The sequence below is a fragment of the Salvelinus sp. IW2-2015 genome, linkage group LG8, assembly GCF_002910315.2.
Source record: "Salvelinus sp. IW2-2015 linkage group LG8, ASM291031v2, whole genome shotgun sequence".
In the NCBI taxonomy this organism is placed as follows: Eukaryota; Metazoa; Chordata; class Actinopteri; order Salmoniformes; family Salmonidae; genus Salvelinus; species Salvelinus sp. IW2-2015.
The window spans coordinates 39,567,044-39,591,727 of record NC_036848.1 but is presented as its reverse complement, the minus strand read 5'-3'; the positions used below and the strand labels follow the sequence as shown (position 1 = coordinate 39,591,727).

Sequence of the window (24,684 nt, the reverse complement as noted above, 5' to 3'; positions counted from 1 at the left end):
ATTAACTAAACATAATCACTAATACGTTCCCACACATCTGTATATGCACAAGTCAAACCCTCCTGCCTACACTAGTGTGTCCTCATGTAGAGGTTTATTGGAGGATGCCCCTGTTGAACATGGTTTATGTTAACCTCTGAATAATGTATGAATGCTAAATGCCTCATCTGTTCTCTCCGTTTCCCTCTTTCTCCCTACAGACTCCAATGCCCATTCCTTCCCCTCTCCCCGCCAACAGCCCTCTAGCCGGGCCCGGTTCGGTCGGAGGGGGTAGCGGTGTCCCCTCGGTGGGGCCTATGGGTCCCCAGAGTGTGGGTGGAGGCCCCTCGTCCAACAACCCCCAGCAGCCCAACTCAATAACCCACCTCTCGGCCATGCGCCAGAGCTCGCCCTCCCCCGCCCGCAGCATCACCCCCACACCCCACCAAACACCACCCAGGCTAGCTGGCTCACAGACCCCACAGCCCCACACCCCTAACCCGCCCCAGCTGGCCCCCCCAGGCCCCCAGCAGCAGCTAGGGCCCGGCAGCCAGGGACCAGGCTCCAACAAGCCCATGCAGCAGGGGATGGGAGCAGGGGCCACCACCCCATCTCACCCTGGTCACCCCTCCACAACACCCAACCCCCATGGAGGCCAGCTCCCTCGCACGCCTCGCACTCCGGTGAGATTAATTGACTTGATTTATTTGATAATTTAGAGGAAAAAACATACTGCTATAATCGTCCATTTTCAACACATGGTATAAATAGTACATTGGTTTACAGAAGTGATCACAACATTGACTCCACCATGATACATACAGCTGCAAAATGGAGCAGTTAATGGCCAATGTAGTAAACAATTATTTTTGAATTTCCTCTGTGACCTCTCGCCTTCACTGTAACTCCCATGGGGGTTGTTGTTGCATTCTCTTGTAGTATCAATCTTTTTCTAACTTTTAGCTCTCGCTCTCTCTCGATCTCTCCTCACAGATGTCCCAGAAGGGTGGCTTCCAGTCCCAGGACTGTCAGGCTCTGACCCCAGCGTCAGTCAGCAGTGTGGACACGGCCTCCCAGCAGGCCTCCCAGTCGGACGCCTCGGCCTCCGTGGACCCCAAGGCGGAGGTCAAGCAGCAGCAGGACGAGGAGGACGACTGGGAGGAAGGCTGCTCCAAGGGGGGGAAGCTATCCAACATCAAGACGGAGAACAAACCCATCAAAATGGAGGGGGTGAAGAAAGAGGAGTGTGGAGGCCAAGGGGGCAAAGGTGTTCCCATGGAAACGACGTCATCGTCGGGGGTTAAGAGTGAGGAAAGGGTGAAGATGGAAGACCGGAAACCGGAGGTGAAGATGGAGCCGAAAGAGGAGGAGAAGGGATCAGATTCCCCTGGTATTCCGTCTGGTGCCCAGAACAAGAAGAAGAGTAAGGACTGCTTTATTCTGTTGATGATTCTGTGACGGCATATGTACTATGTACAAGTTGAACGTCTCTATACACAATCTCTGTGGTAATGTTCTTGCGGAGTTATAGTCGGTTTCTGAATCCAACTTCAACCCTAACCTCTCTACCCCTTCTCCTCCTCCTCTCCTCCTCTTCTCCTCCCACCTATCTCAGTCTTCAAGCCAGAGGAGCTGCGCCAGGCCTTGATGCCTACCCTGGAGTCTCTGTATCGCCAGGACCCAGAGTCTCTGCCCTTCAGACAGCCTGTGGACCCTCATCTACTGGGCATACCTGTATGTACTGAATATTCACACTGTTTTAGTCTGGTTTTAATGTTCTATTAAAAAGATATGTACTTTTTACACACAAATTTCCCACTTGTCAAATAATAAAGGGAACTTGACTTGACCATATCCCTCTCCAGGACTACTTTGACATAGTGAAGACCCCCATGGACCTGTCCACTATAAAGCGTAAGCTGGACACTGGTCAGTACCAGGAACCCTGGCAGTACGTGGACGACATCTGGGTCATGTTGAACAACGCATGGCTGTACAACCGCAAGACGTCCCGCGTCTACAAGTACTGCTCCAAGCTGGCCGAGGTGTTCGAGGCTGAGATAGACCCCGTCATGGTCAGCCTGGGCTACTGCTGCGGCAGGAAGGTGAGATGGGTGTGTGTGTGTCTGGTTGGTATTCAGCTGTGTGTGTGTGTGACGTATAGTTTCCAGCTAGATGTGGTTATTGCATTGCTAGTTTCACATCCAATTCTGTGCATGGAGACGAGGGATGGTTAATTTCATCGTTGGCATAACATCGCCATATTACATTTCAACACTTAATATTGAACATAAACTTACAGCTATTTATGACTTTGCTCATGAATGTGCTAAGCGGTCCACAGGGATGACCGGAGTGACTCCTTTTTATGAAAATGAGAGAAGTGGTGTGGATGTCAGGGTTAAGCCCCTCAGAAGGACCATAAGTCCGAACAGCTGTTGTCATGTACTGTGACTATGAGCCTGAAGGGCCATGTGATCCAGGACTGGCACATTCCTTTGGCCTAACCAAATTGCCTCCATGAAAATGGATTGTTTTTGGCTGGTGAAGAAGCTCTAGATAGTGATATAGCGATCGTCTTTGTCCTTTAGTGTCTATTGGTGTGTCATTATCATGAATTGGGCCCAGAGTTTTCCCTGTTTGGATGGTCCGGTACAACTCCTGGCACTACTGAACATAAAGATGCTTTATTGTATGATTTTTAATTAGTAATCTTTGTTCATTGTCCTTCCCCCTGTCTTTTGTTTCTTTGTTAGTACTTTTGTTATTTTATGTGAATCACTTTGTTACCTGTATTGAAAAGCGTTATACAAATAACGTTATTATTATATTACTACTAATCTCTTTTGAAAGTTAATTTGGGGATTAAAGAAGTGTTAATTTATCATCAAACTTTCTCTCTTTCCTGCATTTTTTCCCTCCTTCAGTTGGAGTTTTCTCCCCAGACGTTGTGCTGCTATGGGAAGCAGCTGTGCACTATACCCCGGGACGCGGCCTACTTCAGCTACCAGAACAGGTAGAAAGGGAGCCGAGTGTGTGTCTCACACACCCACACACACGGTGATCAATGTCATAATGACTGTATGTTGAATTTTGTGTTTCTCTGGGAATAAATGGTTTGCCACGTTTTTCCCCATTTTAATATCCATGTGCTTAACGCAATTACATTTTAAGTCGGTCCTTTTTTACTGCCTTTCTGGACATTTCTTCAAACTTCAATTTCTAACAAAAGCTGTAGGCTGTGATCAGGTACGAATATGTACATTCACAAATATTATTTGTGACAGCACTGATACTTGACTGAAAATAAGAAAGGATCCACTTTAAAATGAGCTCTATAATAGAACAATTGTCTGTGTCGCTGTTCATCTATCTGTTCAGTATCTGCATTGTCCCAGGCTTCCCCTTCCTTCCCCTCCAGTTGATTCTGTCACTGCTGTATATGTAGCTGTGATGGTTTTGCTCATCTTCTCCTGCCCAAAACGCTAATCTGTGCTTTGCCTTGGCCTTCTGCTCTGTTGTCCTGGATGTTGTCTTGTCCTCTCCTTCTCTCCTCACCATTCAAATCATTCCTCCAACCAACCCTTTCTGCCCTCTCCCTGTGTCGTCAATGCTTGTGACATCTGCATTGGCTTGCTTTTTGTCTGGTCCAATCATGCGCCTCCAAACCCCACCTATCCCTCCCCCTTTCCCTTCTATCCTGAATCATGATTGGCTGTTCTGACGACGACACCTGCCCTGCCTGCTCTGCGCTCCTCCTGTCTCCTGTGTGCCTGCGTGCTTGCTCCCACCCTGTCATGCCTTGATTGGTGGCTGCCTCTCCGTGCCTTCTCTGTGATTGGCTGTGCTGTTGGGGAATGGTGTAGTTCACCAAAATTTGGGCTTCTTGCTGGCAGGTACCACTTCTGTGAGAAGTGCTTCAACGAAATCCAGGGGGACAACGTGTCCCTGGGAGACGACCCCTCCCAGCCTCCGACGTGAGTAGAACGTTACCCTCCACTAGCCTTCCCTCAACTTTTCTTTTGGTTTAACGTAAACTTTATTTTATTCTTTTATTTTTAGGCTTTTATTTGACTCCTCATATGCCAAGCTTCTCCCTCATATCAGCTTTAAAGTACCTCCATTTGCTGTTATTGTGAATGTCTTCCTTCCATTTCTGTGGTATTCTCTCTCCTACAGTAGTTGATTTGGTTTTATTGTACATCTCTACAGTCGCAGTTATTGTTTGTCTCACCTCTCGTAGACTGTGGTTTTCCTCTATTGGCTTACATTTGTTCTGCAGCACCTCTTCAGTAAATCAAAATTGGGATGAAAACACTGCATATTTGAAAATCAGGCCAAATATTAAATGAGTCTTAAACTTTATATGAAATTTTGGACGAGAGCCCTGCCAGAGAATCCTATGCTTTCACCTTGATTGTCATTTGGAGTTTATTGAGCTGTATTTTATTGGTTGGTTAGACTGGGGTTCATCCACCTTACCCTTTCAACGTATTTTTTTTTCATGAGGCTTTTTAACTGGGGGTGGCCTGGTTGCTATTGTTGCGGTATGGGTGTTATATTTCCTCTTTCTAATTTCAGTTCCATCGGTAAAGATCAGTTTGAGAAGAAGAAGAATGACACACTGGACCCTGAATTGTAAGTCCACCGTTGGAAGTATATATCTTGTTGAGTAATTTAATTTAAGTTGTGATTGCATTGTGAGCGCAATGTAGTTGTGGCGACGTAAGCAGTCTGATTTATTTCTCTCTCGTTCCTCTCTGCAGACTTGTGGAATGTATGGACTGCGGACGTAAGATGCACCAGATCTGTGTCCTGCACAACGACACTATCTGGCCGTTAGGGTAAGTCTGTCTGCATGCCTTGTTCCCTGTAACCAGAAGAGAGGAAGCAGTTAGTCTTATTAGAAGGTTCTGGCATCTCTACTGACGCTAATTAACTGTTTCACCCACCAGTTTTAATTGTGATGGCTGCTTAAAGAAGTTGAATAAGACACGGAGAGAGAACAAGTATGCTGCCAAAAGTAAGTACCGATGTCTTTCAAATTAAAATTAAACTTTTTAACCCTAAATATTACTTACCCGTCTCCATTTGACGTAGTTCCTCCCTTCTTTACCTAGCTTATTTGTAATTAAGCTTATCTCCCTCTCTCCAGGGTTGCCCCACACTAAGCTAGGCTGTTATTTGGAGACTAGAGTGAATGACTACCTGAAGCGTCAGAGCCACCCTGAGTCGGGTGACGTCACCATCCGAGTGGTCCACGTCTCTGACAAGGTGGTAGAGGTCAAACCAGGCATGAAGTCCAGGTAAGGGACATGCACCACTGGGGGGAATAGTAAGCGTGTTTCCCTGAAGTAGAACAGGAGAAAGGGATAAGAGGCAGAACGAGTGGGGTTAATGTAGTCATTTGTTGAATCCCAAATCAACCCCTAGCCACTACCCCTAGGCATTGTAAATCTGAGAGGATTGCATCACCTTTTTTTAATCTCAGAATTTGAGGGGGGGGGGGTCCGTTTCAGAATTGCAAGGTAGAAAGAGTTTGAGACCAGAGCATGGTAGATGGAGAAGCAGTAACTCTGAATGATGAAAGATGGTGAATATATAAATATATTGGAATGCAGGGTTGGGGAGTAACTGATTACATGTAATCTGATTATCAAAAATATTGTAGTCACTTTGGATACTTTTGGAAAAACTAGATTTCTACTTGGATTACTTTTAAATTCAGAAAGGATGTTTGTGGGAAAAAATACGTTATGTCACCTTTGAGAGAAAAATGACATTCAATTTAGCATTGGAAAAAAGGTGCAAATTAATGCCCAGTGCAGTCAAAAAGGTGATTTTCTTGTGTTTTTTATATTTCCACACTGAGATTTGAATAATATGGTCAAATTGTAAAATTATTAATAGCCTTTCTGTGTAAGAGCTGTTTTGAAAAGAGCCTGAAATGTCAGCCTTTTGGCCTGCCTGTGACATCACCAGGTGGTAAATTGGTTAATAGAACAATAAGAGTTCCAAACCTCTCTGCCAATAGCTAGTTTCCCCTCCCAACTCGGACCACTCCGACAGTCCTAGCAACATTTTTGCATGAGTAATTGTTCTTTCTAAGAAGTACATTTTGGTACTTAATTGTTACCTAGAAATGATTTAATATTGAGAACCGTTGCATTGGACTTAAGTTTGTTTCACCTGAGCAAGTCTGACCACAAGTCAGAGACCACTATGATGACACACCAAATGCGTTTGATGGATCCTTTTTGTCTTCTAATGCCTCTTAAGGGGAAAGTAATTGAAAAGTAAGTGAAAGTAATCAATTACATTACTGAGTTTGAGTAACCCAAAAGTTACGTTACTGATGATTTTGCAACTAGAAACTAACGGATTACATTTAGAACGTAACCTACCAACCCTGTTAGTATGCATGCATGCTTTCATTCTAGCATCAGACGTCTCGTGTCTCTCTCCAGGTTTGTGGACACTGGGGAGATGTGTGAGTCATTTCCATACAGAACGAAAGCCCTGTTTGCGTTTGAGGACATCGATGGAGCTGACGTCTGCTTCTTCGGCATGCATGTACAGGAGTACGGCTCGGACTGTCCTCCTCCCAATCAGAGGTGATAGTTATTTGAAGGGTACATTTTCTCAACTCCGTGGGGAGCATTTTTATGTTAATGCCCAAAGGACTGGACCTCATCCTTGCTCTCTCCATCTTCCTCTCTCTCTCCCCCAGACGCGTGTACATCTCGTACCTGGACAGTGTTCACTTCTTCCAGCCTCGTTCTCTGAGGACGGGTGTCTACCATGAGATTCTCATTGGCTACCTGGAGTATGTCAAGAAGCTGGGGTACACGACGGGTCACATCTGGGCGTGCCCACCTAGTGAAGGGGACGACTACATCTTCCACTGTCACCCTATGGACCAGAAGATCCCCAAGCCCAAGAGGCTTCAGGAGTGGTATAGGAAGATGCTGGACAAGGCTGTGGCAGAGCGCATCGTGCATGACTTCAAGGTAAAGAGGCTTGAGGGGTCCTTGCGGGGGTCAAAGTTAGAATTGTTATAAATTGTCTTCATCGGTAAGTGGAGGGTTGAGCGCACAAGGACAGTCATGGATTGGCCTCTGAGAAGCACCATTTTATCACTGTTCATGTTGTGACAACTTGAAGTGGTGTTACACATTTGTTACATAAAGCAGGACGAGTGGAGTGTTTCTTAAATCTGGGTTTAATATCTTTCTGTCCCTCACTCAGGACATCTTCAAGCAGGCCACAGAGGACCGTCTGACAAGTGCCAAGGAGCTGCCGTACTTTGAGGGGGACTTCTGGCCCAACGTGCTGGAGGAGAGCATCAAGGAGCTGGAGCAGGAGGAGGAGGAGAGGAAGAGAGAGGAAAACAGCACTTCCAACGAGAGCATAGATGTAAGTGGGATGGACATTTACCACAAGGTACATTGCAGTGTGTTCATATGGATCTTTGGGTTTGTTTTGATGTGATTTCATTTGATCTCTTTCAATCAGTGTGATAATTTGATTCTGTTTTTACGTTTCACTTAATACAAAATGTTGAATAGATTTTTGTATGAATTGCATTTCTACATTGGTTGTAAATAAAAATGGTTACTACTGTGGTGTGTGTAATTCACCTCCAGGCCACGAAGGGCGACAGCAAGAACGCCAAGAAGAAGAACACCAAGAAGACTTCTAAGAATAAGAGCAGCATGAGCCGAGCCAATAAAAAGAAGCCAGGCTTGCCCAACGTGTCCAATGACCTCTCTCAGAAACTCTACGCCAGCATGGAGAAGCACAAAGAGGTAGGAGGGAGTGACTTGCGTGTTTTTATTGTATTTCTGAACATAAGTTGCAAACATTATGTAGTAAATTGGTGAGAATCAGGTTTAATATCTGAACGAGTCACTTTCACAACCTAAAAACACTTTCCACTAAGACCGTTGTAGTGGCGATTTCCTATAAAAAGCTCATGGCACAGGAGAGAGCCGAAATTGTTTTCCAAACGTTAACTCTTTTCCGGTGAAGTTCCCATTTATTGAGCATACAAAAGATAAATGGTTTAGTTCCAATAAAAATATTTGCATAGAAAAGGTGTAGAGGTAAAATGTTCTGTGATATGGTAAGACCTGTATGCCCTCTCTCACCTGTGCTAACCTTTCATGTGCTATCTATATACAGTTGAAGTCGGAAGTTTACATACACTTAGGTTGGAGTAATTAAAACTTGTTTTTCAACCACTCCACACATTTCTTGTTAAAACTATAGTGTTGGCAAGTTGGTTTGGACATCTACTTTGTGCATGACACAATTTTTCCAACAATTGTTTACAGACAGATTATTTCACTGATCACAATTCCAGTGGGTCAGAGGTTTACATACACTAGGTTGACTGTACCTTTAAACAGCTTGGGAAATTCTAGAAAATTATGTCATGCTTTAGAAGCTTCTGATAGGCTAATTGACATAATTTGAGTCAATTGGAGGTGTACCTGTGGATGTATTTCAAGGCCTACCTTCAAACTCAGTGCCTCTTTGCTTGACATGGGAAAATCAGAAGAAATCAGCCAAGACCTCAGAAAAAAAATTATAGACCTCCACAAGTCTGGTTCATCCTTGGGAGCAATTTCCAAACGCCTGAAGGTACCACATTCATCTGTACAAACAATAGTACGCAAGTATAAACACCATGGGACCACGCAGTCGTCATACCGCTCAGGAAAGAGACGCATTCTGTCTCCTAGAGATGAATGTACTTTGGAGCGAGAAGTGCAAATCAATCCCAGAACCACAGCAAAGGACCTTGTGAAGATGCTGGAGGAAACAGGTACAAAAGTATRTATATCCACAGTAAAAACAAGTCTTATATCGACAACCTGAAAGGCAGTTCAGCAAGGAAGAAGCCACTGCTACAAAACCGCCATAAAAAATCCAGACTATGGTTTGCAACTGCACATGAGGACAAAGGTTGTACTTTTTGGAGAAATGTCCTCTGGTCTGATTTAAACAAAAATAGAACTGTTTGGACATAATGACCATCGTTATGTTTGGAGGAAAAAGGGGGAGGCTTGCAAGCCGAAGAACACCATCCCAACCGTGACGCACGGGTGTGGCAGCATCATGTTGTGGGGGTGCTTTGCTGCAGGAGGGACTGGTGCACTAAACAAAATAGATGGCATCATGAGGAAGGAAAATTATGTGGATATTTTGAAACAACATCTGAAGACATCAGTCAGGAAGTTAAAGCTTGGTTGCAAATTAGTCTTCCAAATGGACAATGACCCCAAGCAAACTTCCAAAGTTGTGTCAAAAAGGCTCAAGGACAACAAAGTGAAGGTATTGGAGTGGCCATCACAAAGCCCTGACCTCAATCCTATAGAACATTTGTGGGCAGAACTGAAAAAGCGTGTGCGAGCAAGGAGGCTTACAAACCTGACTCAGTTACACCAGCTCTGTCAGGAGGAATGGGCCAAAATTCACCCAACTTATTGTGGGAAGCTTGTGGAAGGCTGTAAACTTCTGACCCACTGGGAATGTGATGAAAGAATTAAAAGCTGAAATCATTGTCTACTATTATTCTGACATTTCACATTCATAAAATAAAGTGGTGATCCTAACTGACCTAAGACAGGGAATTTGTATTAGGATTAAATGTCAGGAATTGTGGAAAAACTGAGTTTAAATGTATTTGACTAAGGTGTATGTGAACTTCTGACTTCAACTGTACATGTGACCCATGACCCCAACATATAGTGCCCTCTATTGTACAATCAAGTTAAAATGACCTTTGACAGACAACATATACACAACACATAAAATAAAACAGGTCAAAATATCTTCTCCCTTAACTCTGTTCCGCTCTCTCCTCGCCAGGTATTCTTTGTGATCCGTCTGATAGCGGCGCCTATGTCCAACACGCTGGGCCCCATCACGGACCCCGACGGCCTGATGGCCTGCGACCTGATGGACGGGCGCGACGCCTTTCTCACCCTGGCCCGCGACAAACACCTAGAGTTCAGCTCGCTGCGCAGGTCCAAGTGGAGCTCCATGTGCATGCTGGTGGAGCTCCACAACCAGAGCCAGGACCGCTTCGTCTACACCTGCAACGAGTGCAAGGGCCACGTGGAGACACGCTACCACTGCACCGTCTGCGAGGTGAGGGTTAGGGTTCAGGTTAGAGGGGTGGAGGGGTGGAGGAAGAGAAGAGCTGGGACGATAAACAGAAAATTTAACACCAACATTGCCTTCCTCTTACAACACGTGTTTAAGTCTGTAATTTTCAATGATTAGGCTACACAATGTTCCTGCGTGTACTTTTTTAGTGGGTTACTAAAACCACTGTTTGGTCAACAGTAATGTGCATTATCCTGATTCCCTGCAATTAAAGTGCCCTATCCCTGTTTTGCTGCCCGACCTCACTCCCCCTTTTCCCATCTGTGCATGAGGGAGAGCTGTATGCTGATAAGCGCAAGCATATACATTGCAATTGCGGGAAAAACAGTTTTTAAAGCAACTACTGTTTAATTGTTAAAGAGAGGAGAGTGTAAGCTTTCTGTGAGTAACATTTATTTCTCAATATTGAGCAAATGACACCACTTTACATAGCAGCGTGGCGCGAGGCTAATATGGTTTAGAGACGATGCACCTGTGGAGCGTAGCATGCCATTCACATTGAATACATCAAGTAGCCTAGGCCTACAGATGGAACGTTTTTTTTGTAGGACATGAAAGTAATCTAGCTAATGTATTTTGAGTTCCCACTTCCTCAGGTGGTGTAGTATGTAGCTTACAGGGAAAGCAAACTGGCCTCACTGTGTGCGGGAGAGTTGCATAATAACGAGTACGTTATTCAATTATTGCATCCAAACTGCTCGCTCTCGTCAACGAGCATCTGCGTTGCCGAACGCTAAAATAGGACTATTTGAGACACTCGACACATTGCAAGTCCGGCCTCTCCCATCTACTCATTGCAGGACTGGACATACAGGGCTACCTGTGGGCCTTCCCGCTGGGAGGTTTTGTTATCCCTCTGGGCCATTCATTCATCCACGTCAGTGAAAACCATTCACTGGGCCTGTGAAAACAATGTTGTAATAATGCTTTTTTCAATCTAGGCTATGTAATTGATGGGGGAAAAAATATTAATTCCCAAAGCTGTCAGTTCGTTATGTAGATAAATGATTACACGCGCCCATACACAGCTTAGTTTGAGCAAAATATCAACTGTCAGGCAGCAAAAGCACGCAGCTCACAACTGGTTGTAGTGTGGAGCAGCTCACAACTGGTTGTAGTGAGGAGCAGCTCACAACTGGTTGTAGTGTGGAGCAGCTCACAACTGGTTGTAGTGTGGAGCAGCTCACAACTGGTTGTAGTGTGGAGCAGCTCACAACTGGTTGTAGTGTGGAGCAGCTCACAGAAGAGACTGCGTTAGGTAGGAAAGATGTTTACACTTATGATACAGTACCTGTTTATACATTTAAAAAAATATATTGTTATTGAGCAAAATGGTTAAATGTATCATCCGGCTCTGGGGAGGGGGATTGGATGGGGTTGGATGGGTATAGAGTGGGCTAGGAGGGTATAGAAGAGTAACTGGCTGAAAAGTCAAACTAAGATTTGTTTTAGGGTAATTCTAATAAGGGGATGATAAGTAAAGTGTGGTGTAACCAACACCTATATGCTACTTTCTCCTCTCTCTGTCCCAGGACTATGACCTGTGCATCACCTGCTACAACTCTAAGGGGCACATTCACAAGATGGAGAAGCTGGGTCTGGGCCTGGATGACGAGAGCAACAACTCGGCCGCTTCGTCCATCGCCAACCCTGGAGACTCGCGCCGCCTCAGCATCCAGCGCTGCATCCAGTCTCTGGTRCACGCCTGCCAGTGTCGCAARGCCAACTGCAGCCTGCCGTCCTGCCAGAAGATGAAGCGRGTGGTGCAGCARACSAAAGGTTGCAAGCGCAAYACCAACGGCGGCTGCCCCATCTGCAAGCAACTCATCGCCCTGTGCTGCTACCACGCCAAGCACTGCCAGGAGAACAAGTGTCCCGTACCGTTCTGTCTGAACATCAAGCACAAGCTGAGGCAGCAGCAGCTCCAGCATCGGCTCCAGCAGGCCCAGATGCTGCGGAGGAGGATGGCCAGTATGCAGAGGGTGGGTCAGCCACCTCCGGGACCGGGGGGCAACGGTGGGCTACCGTCCCCGGGAAACAGCACCACAGGGCCCAGTACCCCCATGTCCGTGGGCACACAGCCCCCCACGCCTCAGACCCCCACCCAGGGGAACATGCCTCTCGGACCCCAGCAGGGAATGGGTCAGGGCCCCCCAGGGCAACAGCAGCAGTTACAGCAGCAGGGCGGCATTCCCCAGCAGCACCACATGCACCACCAGTTCCAGCAGCAGATGCAGCATAGTGGAGGGGTAATGATGAACTCTCCTCAGCAGCAACAGATGGTCCAACAACAGCTCCAACAGCAGCAGCAGGGCCAGTCTCCAAATGTCCAGCAGATGAAGCACCCAGGAGGTCTTCCCCCTTACACCCCCAGACCTCCAGGTGCCTCTCCCCTCCACCAGTCCCTGGGCAAACCCGGTCTGGGCCCAGCCACACCTCCACAGCAGCAGGCAAACCCCGGCCAGGGCTCCATGTCCCAGGGGCAGCAGCAGCAACAGGGGCCTCCTCCGGCAGCGGTGGAGATAGCGTTGAAGATTCAGCGTGTGGCAGAGACACAGCGTCAGATGGCCCAGGCTCAAGCCCAGATCCTCCAAAGGCAGCAGGCGGCCCAGGGTGGAGGCATGATACCCCCTCACCCCCACCAGCCCCCTCACCCCCACCACCAGAACCCCCAGGCCCAGATGCAAGGCATGGCCCACCCAGGAGCAGGCATTGCAGGGCCCCAGGGGATGGCTCCCCAGGGCCAGGGTGTGGCAGGGAGGACTCATATGGAGCAGCAGGGGATGGTGGTGGGGCAAGGAGGCATGCAGCAGCAAGGAGGCATGCAGCAGCAAGGAGGCATGCAGCAGCAAGGAGGCATGCAGCAGCAAGGAGGCATGCAGCAGCAAGGAGGCATGCAGCAGCAAGGAGGCATGCAGCAGCAAGGAGGCATGCAGCAGCAAGGCGGCCCCCAGTCGCAGCTCTCTCCCCAGGTTCAGCTCCAGCAGCAGGCCCCACTCCAGAATCCTAACCAACAGCAGTGGGGCGGCCCGGGTGGGATGGCACCCCAGCAGAGGCAAGGCATGATGGGACAGATGGGTCACCTGACACTGCAGCAACAACAGCAGCTTGCCCAGCAACAGCAGCAGCGGCAGCTTGCCCAGCAACAACAACAGCAGCAGCAACAGCAAGGTCAGCCCCAGCAACAACAGCAGGCAGGGCAAGGGGGGTTAATGGGGTTGATGGGAGTTCAAGGCGGCGTGGCTGGGGCGGCGGCGGCAATGGTGGGGACAGGGAACCTCCCTCAGGCAGCTCTACAGGACCTCCTGCGTACCCTCCGTTCCCCCAGCTCCCCCGGCCAGCATCAACAGGTCCTCAATATCCTCCGCTCCAACCCCCTCCTCATGGCTGCCTTCATCAAGCAGCGAGCTGCCCGATACCAGGGAGGTCCAGGGGTGCCGGGGGCCCCGGGAGGAGGGGGGCCCGGAGGCGTGCGGTTCCAGGGGGCCCCTGGTGGGGCAGGAATGGGCCCTGGGGGTAACCAGGTGGTCATGGATGGTCAGCAGGTGAACGTAAACCCCGGAGTAGCCCAGCCAGGGATGAACATGGGCCAGGCAGGCGGAGGAGTAAATATGTCCACTATGGCTCAGCTACAGCAGTTACAGCAGCAGCAGCAGCGCCCCCTCCTGCCTGGGAGTCTGCAGCAACAGCAGCAAATGGCAGCACTACAACAACAACAACAACAACAACAACAAGGCAGTATGCCAGGCCAAGGCACCCCCATGTCCAACATGACTCCCCAGTTCAGAGAGATTCTGATGAGAAGGCACCTCCAACAGCAGCAGCAACAACAGATGAGTAACAATGGTCAGTTCCAGCAGCCCCAGCCCCCCCAACAACAGCAGCAGGGTCAGGGCCAGCAGGGCTTCATGCATCAGGGCCAGCCTGGTCAACCTGGCCAGACCCAGCCTGGTGGCGGGGGAGGGCCGCAGCAGGGTGGGGGAGGCCCCCAGGGGCCCCAGCCCGGTCCAGGGCCGGGCCAACAAGGACAGGGCTACCCTGGAACAATGTCCCAGCAGGTAGCCACAGCCCTGCAACAGAGGCTACAGCACCAGATGCAACAGCAGCAGCAGCAACAACAGCAACAGCAACAGCAACAGCAGGATGGGGGTGGGGGGCCTGGGCAGCTCCAACAGGGGCAGCAGGGTCCCCAGCAAGGCCAAGGTGGTCAGCCCCAGTCTTCCCATGCCATGCTCCAGCAGGCCCTTCACCAGAGACTACTCCAGCAGCAGCACCTAGGAGGGGGCTCGCCTGCCCAGCACGGCAGTCCTATGAGCCCCCAGCAGCAGATGGCCCAGTCCCCACACCCCCACCTCCAGAACAGCAACAGCAACAGCAGGATGGGGGTGGGGGGCCTGGGCAGCTCCAACAGGGGCAGCAGGGTCCCCAGCAAGGCCAAGGTGGTCAGCCCCAGTCTTCCCATGCCATGCTCCAGCAGGCCCTTCACCAGAGACTACTCCAGCAGCAGCACCTAGGAGGGGGCTCGCCTGCCCAGCACGGCAGTCCTATGAGCCCCCAGCAGCAGATGGCCCAGTCCCCACACCCCCACCTCCAGGGCCAGGCTCTGGGCGGTCAGTCCCTCAGTAACCAGGTGCGTTCCCCTCAGCCCTCCCCTCGGCCACAGTCCCAGCCGCCCCACTCCAGCCCCTCGCCACGCATGCAGCCCCAGCCCTCCCCTCACCGCATCTCCCCCCAGACCCAGACAGGCTCTCCGCACCCGGGTCATCTCTCCCAGCACCACCCTGGTATGGTGGCCCCCCAAAACCCACAACAATTGTCACAGCAACAACAGCAGCAGGCTAACTCTGGGGACCCGGGTACGTTTGGTTCGGACCCGAGTGCTATGATGTCCCAGATAAGTGGGATGGGAGGCTTGCATGGCCCAGGGCAGTCAGACATGTTGGGTAATAACCACCAGGACCTGGGGACAAACAACCACAACAGTTTAGACATTATGTAGCCTACTACTACTTCTGTCTCAGTGCTCTGAAGAACTGTCCTCATGGGTCTGGCTGGAAGGGGGATGGCAGTTTTTGAAGTTATTTTTATTTAATATTTTTCTGATGTATAAATGAAAAGAACTCAACTTCCTATGGGAGATGCAACGTTAAATCTACAAGTCAATAAATGAATAAATTAAACGAATGGTAAGTTATTGCTGTTTATGTTATATATATATATATATATATATATAACATTTTTGCCAATTGTGTACATAAGGTGTAAGGGGTTTCTGGACGTGAGAGTTCTTCCTTAGTATATGACACAAGTAATATTTTTGGGGACTGAATTTTTTTGCTTTTTATTTTTTACAAGTATTTTTAAGATTTTCAATGTGGTGGAAAAATTACAGTGAGTTAATACAATGGACCTTTCTATCGTTCGGTTTTCCTCCATAAAACCAGTCATGATTGTATCTGTTTTGCAGAGAAGTGTTTTTTTATTATAATTATCAATATTATTTTTGCTGGATCTACAAACAAATGTCATATCTTTTTTGGGGGGGTGGGGGGGCAGATGTACTTTGCAACTGCTACAATTCAAATAGAAGAATATATTTTTGTTAATGACTGTCCAAAAACCGAGAGGGTTGAAAGAAGGGCAAGTGTATTTTTTTCCTGATTTTGTTAGGGATCCAAGTGAAACCGAAACATTATTGCTGGGGAGGTGAGCAGGGGCTGGCTGATCGCCTTCTAGGATTGTCTGTGAGCATCTCGGGTCGTTGGACGCCCAGATCTTCTACGCCAGGGTTTCCCCCCTCCCGGGTTCATGTTTTGGTTTTTGCCCTAGCAGTAAACGGCTGATTCAAATAACCAACTCATCATCAAGCTTTGATTATTTGAAGCAACTGATGTGCTAGGGCAAAACCAAAATGTGCACCCGGGGGGGGGCCCAGGACAGAGTTTGGGTAACCCTGTCCTACACTCCCCTTTACCCCTACACTTAAAAACAGGACGATGGATGAGAAACTTACTACTGATGTTGCCAGCTGATTTGGAGGATTGATGGATGGCTCCATGTAGTGTGTGTATATACCCTCATGAACTGAAACATGAAGGGGATATGGGGAAGGTGTGAAGGGCTTTCCTAGGAACTTTTAACTTTTGTCAATGATGCTACCCTTCCCCTCGCATCCTAGTCACAAGCCCCTCTTCTTCCCCTCTCATCCTAGTCACAAGCCCCTCTTCCCCTCTCATCCTGGTCACTAGCCCCTCTTCTTTTACCCTGACTGTTGGTTTTAATTTAATGTTATTACTGTACAAAAACTGGACTTTAATGAAATACTGTTTGTAATAATAAAATGAAAATCATACATTTGCGCTGTACAGACTTTCAGACCTATGATGAGCAGAGACTCTTTTTCTACTGCTGATTTTCTCGATTTGGTTTCCTAGCAACCTGGTCTCCCAAACTATGTAAAAGTATTGATTTCTGAAAGGTACAGTATGGGGTGTAGGTCATGAGCACCAATGAGCCTTTGTGTATATATTTTTTTTTAACTGGGGATATTGCAAAATAACATCTTGATTGCTGTGAACACCAACACATTCACATGAACACATGCACAAAACGTGAGAAGGCTTATTACTGTGGTCAGAAAATGAATTCATAATTTTGCCTCATATTAAAGAATTACACAAGATTTCACAAGTTCACTTATTTTTCTCTAAAGGTTGAGATTTGGGGGAGGGGAAAAAAACAAGTGGCAATATATCTTGAGACTTATTTTATAAAAAAACAAGGAAAGCTTGTATTTTATATATAGATATTATTTAATTTTATTTTTTTGAAAATAAAACTTGAAGCTACAGGAATTAATAGATTAAACTTTTTTTGTATTGAAGATGTAATGGTGATGTAAAATGACACTGCGGTCATTCACAGCCCTCTTTGGGGCTGTTTGAGTATATCATGCCATTTTGATGAAATGTACACTTGTATACATACTGAATCACTACAAACCATGGCAACTGAACTTTTGTTTTGCTTATTCTTTCTGCCTAAAGAAACTGGAATTAAGACTGTGTTTAGTGTTCAAATGGAATCTTTGACCACTTTTCTGTTACAATACTTTGGTGCTTGCTGAGAGGAAGCAAAAAATAAATAACTGTTGCTCCATTTTCATTGGTTTCTTATTTAAGTTATTTTGGTTATTTTTTTTGCCAATTTAATTGTACAATAAAGTATGTTTGTACCATTGGAAAAATAGCTGTATGTTGAAATGGCTTATTTCACTAGCTACATTTCCATCACATGATGAAATTGGTTGAATCCCATCCCTCAACCCATCAGACATTGGTGGGACGGATAACACATATCTCGCCCATGACAGCCAATAATACACTGAACAAAAATATAAATGCAACATGTAAAGCGCTGGTTTCATGAGCTGAAATAAGATCACAAATTGTCCATATGCACAAAAATATTTCACATCCTTGTGAGCAATTTCCCCTTTGTCAAGATAATCCATCCATCTGACTGACAGGTGTGGCATATCAAGAAGCTGATTAAACAGCATGATCATTACACCTTGTGCTGAGGATAATAATAGGCCACTAAAATGTGCCGTTGTCCCAATACAATGCCACAGATGTTTTGAGGGAGCGTGCAATTGGCACGCTGACCGCTGGAATGCCCAGCAGAGGTATTGCCAGATAATTGAATGTTCATTTCCCTACCATAAACCGCCTTCGTTGTTTTAGAGAATTTAGCAGTACGTCCAACCTGCATCAACCGCAGACCATGTGTAACCACGCCAGCCCAGGACCTCCACATCCAGCTTCTTCACCTGCAGGTGAGGGTGGTGCTGAGGAGTATTTATATCTGTAGTAAAGCCATTTTGTGGGGAAAAACTCATTTTGATTTGCCGGGCCTATTAGGGCGTGTGAAATTCATAGATTAGGGCCTAATGAGTTTATTTAAACTTATGATTTCCTTACAGTTCATAACTCAGCTAAATCTTTGAAATTGTTTATACTTTTGTTCAGTATAATACGAAATAAATCACACATTAACAATTAAAAGAGCCACATTTATTTTGAGTACAATAGAAATAATCTCAGACATTGACGGAGAATATAGACGATGGTTTTTGTGGATTTATTACATTACTTTTCTGATTAGACGAGCCATAAAGTGCAACAGTTCCTTGCTCAGCAGTGAATATTTAAGCAGCAGCAGAAGCAACAAACCACATTTGGCAATAATATAAAATAAGAGCCTTGTCATGGCTACAGCGTCAGCACATAGTTTAGTCATCAGAACTACAGAGTATTAAAAACATTTCAGTTCCTCTGTATTTACTAATGCACAAGGTTTCTCCTTTGAAGAATAAATACATTGAATTACATTGTCAGATTGATATATAAAAAATAACGACTAGTAATACACAATACCCTTCTGTCTTTCTCCTCTCCTTGGAATTAAGGTGTAAGAAACATTCTTACTTCAAGCCCAAAGGATAAGATTAATAAACATCCAAAAACGGGGCTGCTAGTGTTGCGTTGTGAAGGTGGGTGCGTGCTTGTACAAGCCGTAAAAGCTCTACAGAAACAATAACATCAGGCACTTCCATAATTCCTCGCTGCATTATGGTCGCAGACGGAGATCATTTTACTGAGTCACGAGCAATTATCACTCTCAACTGCGTGCTCAYCTGGGACTCCTGCACAGAAGAAATATCAGCCTGCACAGATAGGCACGATATTGAATTTCACTCAACTTTCTAGTTTTCCCCTTTGGTTAACACTATCAACGGTTCCTTCTACTGTGTGAATTGTGATCAAATCAATGCAATATTAGCCCCTTTCAACGAAACTAACTATGCTAAATAGTTGATTGTAGGCAGCGCGCATTGGAGTAGGTTTATATTGCATTGACAGGCACGACTCAGGCCCATACCCTAATCTACACAGACCGGGGCGCCATAACAAATCAGAGCTGCAGTATCCCTATATGCAAATAGACCACTGCCATATATGGATCTGTGCCAACGACTATGTTTACAGCATGAGTGGTCGCGAGTAGATGCGCTTGTTTTGAGATCAAAGCAAGAGCTGCATGTAGCCACGTGTACGTTTGTTCATGTTCTTTGCTCGTAAGTAAGTGAGTTATTAGCCCAGTTAGAGCTAATTTCTCATCAGCAATGGTGGAGTGGTTGCTTCCTACAACGTGTGCATTTCAAGATTTTTTTTTTCTTAATTATTATAATATATATTTTTTTACCTTTTATTTAACTAGGCAAGTCATTTAAGAACTAATTCTTATGACGGCCTACAGCGGCCAAACCCGGACGACGCTAGGCCAATTGTGTGCCACTCTATGGGACTCTCAATCACGGCCGGTTGTGATACAGCCTGGATTCAAACCAGGGTGTCTGTAGTGACGCCTCAAGCCCTGAGATGCAGTGCCTTAGACTGCTGTGCCACTCGGGGGGCAGTGTTATATTTTGAGAAAGGCTTGAATAAGCTAAGTAGGCAGAGGGTAGCATAATTGTCCTTATTCTCTGTAATAATGGTATGGGAATAATAATGAATGTTATTTTGTAAAGCGGTTTCTTGCATCAAACAACAGAACATTTTCATTCACCTCCTTGTCTGAAGGACAAGTGGATAAACAGGTTAACTTCAATCACTACATGTTTTTTTCAAAAGTGGAATGTAGGCCAACATTGAACACCACACATTGACTCCTACTGTAGGCTGAAAGATAGAACAGCTATTTCCATGTTAAAATGTTATGGGATGCATTTTCCTTCATGGTAGGCCACTCTGGTAGGCCTACATTACGATCAAATAGCCACAGTTGCCTACTTGGCCACTATTATAACTGTAACTTAAAGCGGGTACAGCCTCAGTGCGCGCCAGAAGTTGCACAGAATTTTCACAATGTTCAAGTTTGCGCTCAGCAGACCTGACATTTGCTCAGTGCCAATTTTTTTTTTAGGGAACATCGGTAACAAGACCCATCAGTCTCGGCTTGGGAGTGGGATAAACAGGCACTGACCAATGGGAGGCGACAAGGAAGATTCCACAAAGATGACACATCAACAACATGACGTAAATACAGTGCAATTCAGAAAAGAACAGACTGTTCCTAAGTCTGTTTTTTTATATAGGTTTTTGGTTCCACTTTTAAGGTTAGTTTACACTGGATGTGTTGTGCGGGGCTTTAGTGGGTCACCAAAATGTTTTGAGTATCAGTATGTACCCAGAGAGGACAGGAGAAAGGCATGCGGGCAGATAAAGTCATCTTGCAGAGGATTTCTAAATCACCACAAGACTCTACTAAGCCACATGTTTATCTAATAACAGTACAGAAAAATAACTGTTGTATAGAAGGATATGGTATACAGTATACTGTGTATAGCTCAACGTAGGAGTGTATGCCCATCTCAATGTAGTCAGTATATACTGTACACTACAGTATGCCTATTGAATGAAATAGGAAGTTAGTGTAGACCGAGGTCAATGACACAGCCAGAAAGGGAAGAAGGGTAAAGGGATGAGGAGAATAAGCGGTCACACAGTCCAAACAGAGTTTAAAGATAACTCGAGCCACACTTTCCATCTCTCTCATTCTGTTCCCAGACCAGGTTTCGTCTGTGTGTGCTGCTGTGTTTTAGAACTCTAAGCCCCAGCCTCTGAAGAAGCCTTTGGCTGCCAGGGCTTCTTTGAAAGTCACTGTGAGAGAGTTTATGGTGACGTCAGTCACGGTCACCTCCCCTGGGCCAATCACTGGGCTCCAAACAGCAGACCGCTCTGACGAGGTCACTTCGTCTGAGCCAATCACAGAACTCCAGTCCTCTGCCCTATCCTGCCCTGAAGGAGGAGAGGGAGAAAGGGGGTGGGGTGGGAGAGGGAGAAAGGGGGTGAGAGGGAAAGAGAAAGGAAGAGGGTAAGATTGCTATGATTGCATCAAGTCTGAAGTAACTGACCCGAGATTGATAAGAGCACTGTACATTGCCTGTATGGTGAGTATATACTGTATTCTAGACTATCTATTGCATCTTTGCCTATGCCGCACTGACATTGCTCATCCATATATTTATATATTCTTAATCCATTCCTTACTTAGATTTGTGTGTATTAGCTATTTGTTGTGGAATTGTTAGATATTACTTGTTAGATATTGCTGCACTGTCGGAACTAGAAGCACAAGCATTTCGCTACACTCGCAATAACATCTGCTAATCATGTGTATGTGACCAATAACATTTGCCTGTAGGCTATGCATAGACTATCTGTGTTGTACCAGGAAGTTTGGCATGTATTGTTCTGCGCCATACATTAAACCCCATTGTCAACCCTCTCCCTTGCCATTACTTGTGTCTGTTTGCTGTGCCAGTGGCCAGTTTGGATGGGATCGGGGAGCTTATGTTCCTGGTTGTCTGCCCAGGGGGCCTCCTGTACTGTACCGACTAAGAAGTTGACACACACACACACACACACACAGTAATGTCCTGGTTTAAAATTAGGCCCATTTGGTGAATAGGCCGACAAACACGCTTACCATTCAGAATGCCGCTGCATATCTCTGTCTCTCGCTCCGACTGCTCCTGTCGAGTTTCCTCCATGTCATCTTCCTCTTCCCTCCTTCCCCAATCATGTGTGGGGTCCTTTGTGGGGTTAGGGGGGCCAGGGGAAGAGGCCAGGCACATGAACTGTGATCTTCTGGGTTTGTTTTTGCGATGGGCCAGGCGGGGGTGCAGGCTCCGTCTACAGGCCCCATAAGTTGGGTCCTCTGCCTCAGACTCCAGTGAGCGAGTCAGGGAAAGACGTAGGCGAGCTTGAGGTTTCTCTAGGGCCTTATGGGCGCTCCGGAGATCCATGTTGTAAATAGTATTCTACAGAGGGGAGAATAATAAAGATGTCTTATACAGCAGTTGTGTTTGTCCAAGATCATTTCCCCTTTACTTTTAGTATGCCAACCTATTAATCTGTCTCATCTAGGATTGCAAAGTTAACGGAATCTTTAGTAATTTTGGTAATTAACAGAAAATCTATGGCAATCTACATAACTTTGGTAATTTATACTAGAATAACTGTACAAAAATGTATTCATATACAGTATGCATTTTTTATATTGTGTCCATATTGTCCATTCATTTCTAGTAGATAGACAATATGGTTCAAGAGAAAATAGTTTTTCATTAATTGGGCTATCAACAATGGCATTATTTTAAATTAACTCTGCAGCTCTTCCAACTATTTACTTTTTTCACAACTATTTTTTAGATAAATCATCTTATTCAATGAATCATATATTTTACATGTGATAGGGCCAGAGATTATTACAAACACCTGTGACTATCTGAAGTACCCAAACAGGCCACTAGATGTCTTGTGTTAGATTACATCAAATCTTTGAAAGATATCAAAAACTTCTAAAGTTTCCAGTAATATACCCATCCTTTGCAACCCTAGTCTAATCAGACAGAGAAGTTATATATAACATGAACCCATCCCACCTGTAGTAGAAGCCTTTTAGCTTTGGGTCCTCTCTTCCGGTACCCCAGGGCTCTGTCCTTCTGCTCTCTGGTGGAATGGTAAGATCAGTCAGTACAAACAGGTATAGTTTACTGTGATAGTACTGTGTACTACTACAGTGCAGTTATCAGTACTATGATATTCGTTAGCTAGGTAAGGCCTCTACGTAATGCGCTCTATAGCATGCAGTGTCTCTTGGACTTACTTCTCATCATAGGCCTGCACCAGACGCTGGTCCAAGATGTGCTCCTCTGGTTCCCATGTACTGTATCTGTACAGATAAAGACATCACCGTGGTTACTCATCCTCATCCATCCAATAATACTCTGCATGACTCATTGTCTTGAATTACTGGATATAATGATGTCATAGTGATACTACTCACTTGGGGGGCCATCCCTTCCACTTCAACAGATATTCCACGTTTCCCTGTGACACAAAGTTGGAGACAAGCACCAGTATGAGAGAGAGTAGAGAGTGTGTGGGGGAGGATGTTGATTATGATGTTGCTATGCTTACAGTCTCCACTCCAAGCACAGAGATAGGTAGCCTATAATAACATTTGAAAATCCAGGAAATGTATGTCTTCTCATCTAAACTATGTCATCATGTCAATACCGGGAATTCATTCCAGATGACGTTATCCTATAGCTTCTCGACATTGACAGCTCCTAGATAGCATAACGTTATCGCACATGAGCGCACTAGTGTATGGAGAGAATTGGGATCCTCACAAGCCCCCCCCACACACACACACACAAAGCATATTACATAAAATTGTGTGGGTAGGACACTGATTATTCAAACACAATATTTGACAGCATGCAACGTTTTTCCCTATGTAACGGGACTGCATGGCTATAATAACGGTTGATGCGCGCCTGCACTGACAATGACTCATGCACTTACCGTATCGAGTTCACTTTTAATGCAGTGCGAAATACGATATTAAAAGACCCAACACTTACAAGGACTTAGTAGCATACATTAATTCACGTCTATGGATGCGCGTCAAAAGGGGGGCGCGTTTTGCTCCCTAATAACCCACAAACCTGTACTTCTAATTTCCTCCGCGAAACTGCGTAGCTCTTCACAGATCCACAATAGCCTATTAGCGTAACTGTACAACCCGCGGGCTATTATTCTGGCAACGTACAGGACTGAAGGCAAGGTTTCGGTTCCGATATGATTATTCTGGTTCACATTCTTAGGATAGACAGCTGGCACCCTGACTATACTGTAACGCAATGGCAACACGCTCCACTTTATGTTAAAGGTATACACTCCCCACACTCACGCCCCCTTATACGTTTATATTCAGTGGATACTGGATATAAATAGGCTACTGGTAAGTGCTTTTCAATATAGCCAGCTGTGTTCCTTACTGGATCTAGGCTACCCTAGAATGGATATTCTCCCAATTGCGCACTTGTCATTGTTACATGCGTTTTTTAACCCAATATGAATACCTTACCTTTCTAACTCTTTTCTTGATTATTGATTCCACAGCAAACACTTGTTCACCAATCGCTGACAGCTCCATTGGTCCAGAACAGAACGTTCTGCCTGCTCTTTGAAATAGATTAATCCAGTACAAACGAGAATAAGTGCTGTTAGTTTAGCTCTCCGCTATAAAGTAACTGTATACAGGCTATGACAAGTATCTACGTGTCGCGTTTCAAAAACTGCTGTTTTCTCCTCCCCCAACCCTCCCTCTACAAACTGAGCATTGTTTTCGTTTAAGTTGGAGCTGAATTTCTCCCTTCCACTTCCTTGTACCAGATATTTCCGTATGTACAGTGACTTCTCAAATCTGCGACACATCTGCACTGCTTGGCGCGTCCCCGTGCTTCCAAAAGCTCGTCCTAGGCGCGCTCTTCGTTCCACAGCGCCAAAGCAACGCTGTCAGCTCGAGCCTGGAGCTAACGCTGGAACATGGGTCCGCGCACGCAGATGACACAAGCAGTAGCAGGAAAATAAAGTAGCCAACCCTTGGCCA

At 46.0% G+C, this 24,684-nt stretch overlaps 2 protein-coding genes across 2 annotated transcripts in view; one reads left to right on the top strand and one right to left on the bottom strand.

Moving 5' to 3' along the window:
• LOC111968246 (histone acetyltransferase p300) overlaps positions 1-17,319 on the top strand; it is a 50,436-nt gene extending 33,117 nt beyond the window's left edge. The window contains exons 14-30 of the mRNA XM_070444919.1: positions 201-662; positions 973-1,402; positions 1,595-1,713; positions 1,845-2,084; positions 2,907-2,995; positions 3,876-3,956; positions 4,561-4,617; positions 4,746-4,823; positions 4,935-5,002; positions 5,135-5,285; positions 6,447-6,593; positions 6,710-6,989; positions 7,228-7,395; positions 7,626-7,787; positions 9,856-10,137; positions 11,688-14,340; positions 14,514-17,319. Coding sequence (XP_070301020.1) covers positions 201-662; positions 973-1,402; positions 1,595-1,713; positions 1,845-2,084; positions 2,907-2,995; positions 3,876-3,956; positions 4,561-4,617; positions 4,746-4,823; positions 4,935-5,002; positions 5,135-5,285; positions 6,447-6,593; positions 6,710-6,989; positions 7,228-7,395; positions 7,626-7,787; positions 9,856-10,137; positions 11,688-14,340; positions 14,514-15,154 — 6,108 coding nt within the window. The 3' untranslated portion in view covers positions 15,155-17,319. The remainder of the gene's footprint in view (positions 1-200; positions 663-972; positions 1,403-1,594; positions 1,714-1,844; positions 2,085-2,906; positions 2,996-3,875; positions 3,957-4,560; positions 4,618-4,745; positions 4,824-4,934; positions 5,003-5,134; positions 5,286-6,446; positions 6,594-6,709; positions 6,990-7,227; positions 7,396-7,625; positions 7,788-9,855; positions 10,138-11,687; positions 14,341-14,513) is intronic.
• An 896-nt stretch (positions 17,320-18,215) lies between these two features.
• On the bottom strand, positions 18,216-24,677 carry LOC111967894 (chromobox protein homolog 7). Its single transcript, XM_023993328.2, has 6 exons — positions 24,160-24,677; positions 23,071-23,114; positions 22,891-22,956; positions 22,667-22,733; positions 21,709-22,042; positions 18,216-21,017 (listed from the first exon to the last, which is right to left on the bottom strand). The coding sequence occupies exons 1-6, from the start codon at positions 24,226-24,228 to the stop codon at positions 20,818-20,820; spliced, it is 780 nt and encodes a 259-aa protein (XP_023849096.1). The 5' UTR covers positions 24,229-24,677; the 3' UTR covers positions 18,216-20,817.
• Positions 24,678-24,684: the final 7 nt, after the last annotated feature.

Bases quoted from the DNA above. Each gene is read 5' to 3' on its own strand.
- LOC111967894 (XM_023993328.2), bottom strand. From the start codon at position 24,228: ATGGAGCTGTCAGCGATTGGTGAACAAGTGTTTGCTGTGGAATCAATA. The intron at 22,734-22,890 runs GTAAGTCCAAGA...CCATTCCACCAG, and splicing joins GTGCAGGCCTATGATGAGAA to AGAGCAGAAGGACAGAGCCC. The intron at 21,018-21,708 runs GTAAGCGTGTTT...CTCCTCCTTCAG, and splicing joins ATGCAGCGGCATTCTGAATG to GGCAGGATAGGGCAGAGGAC.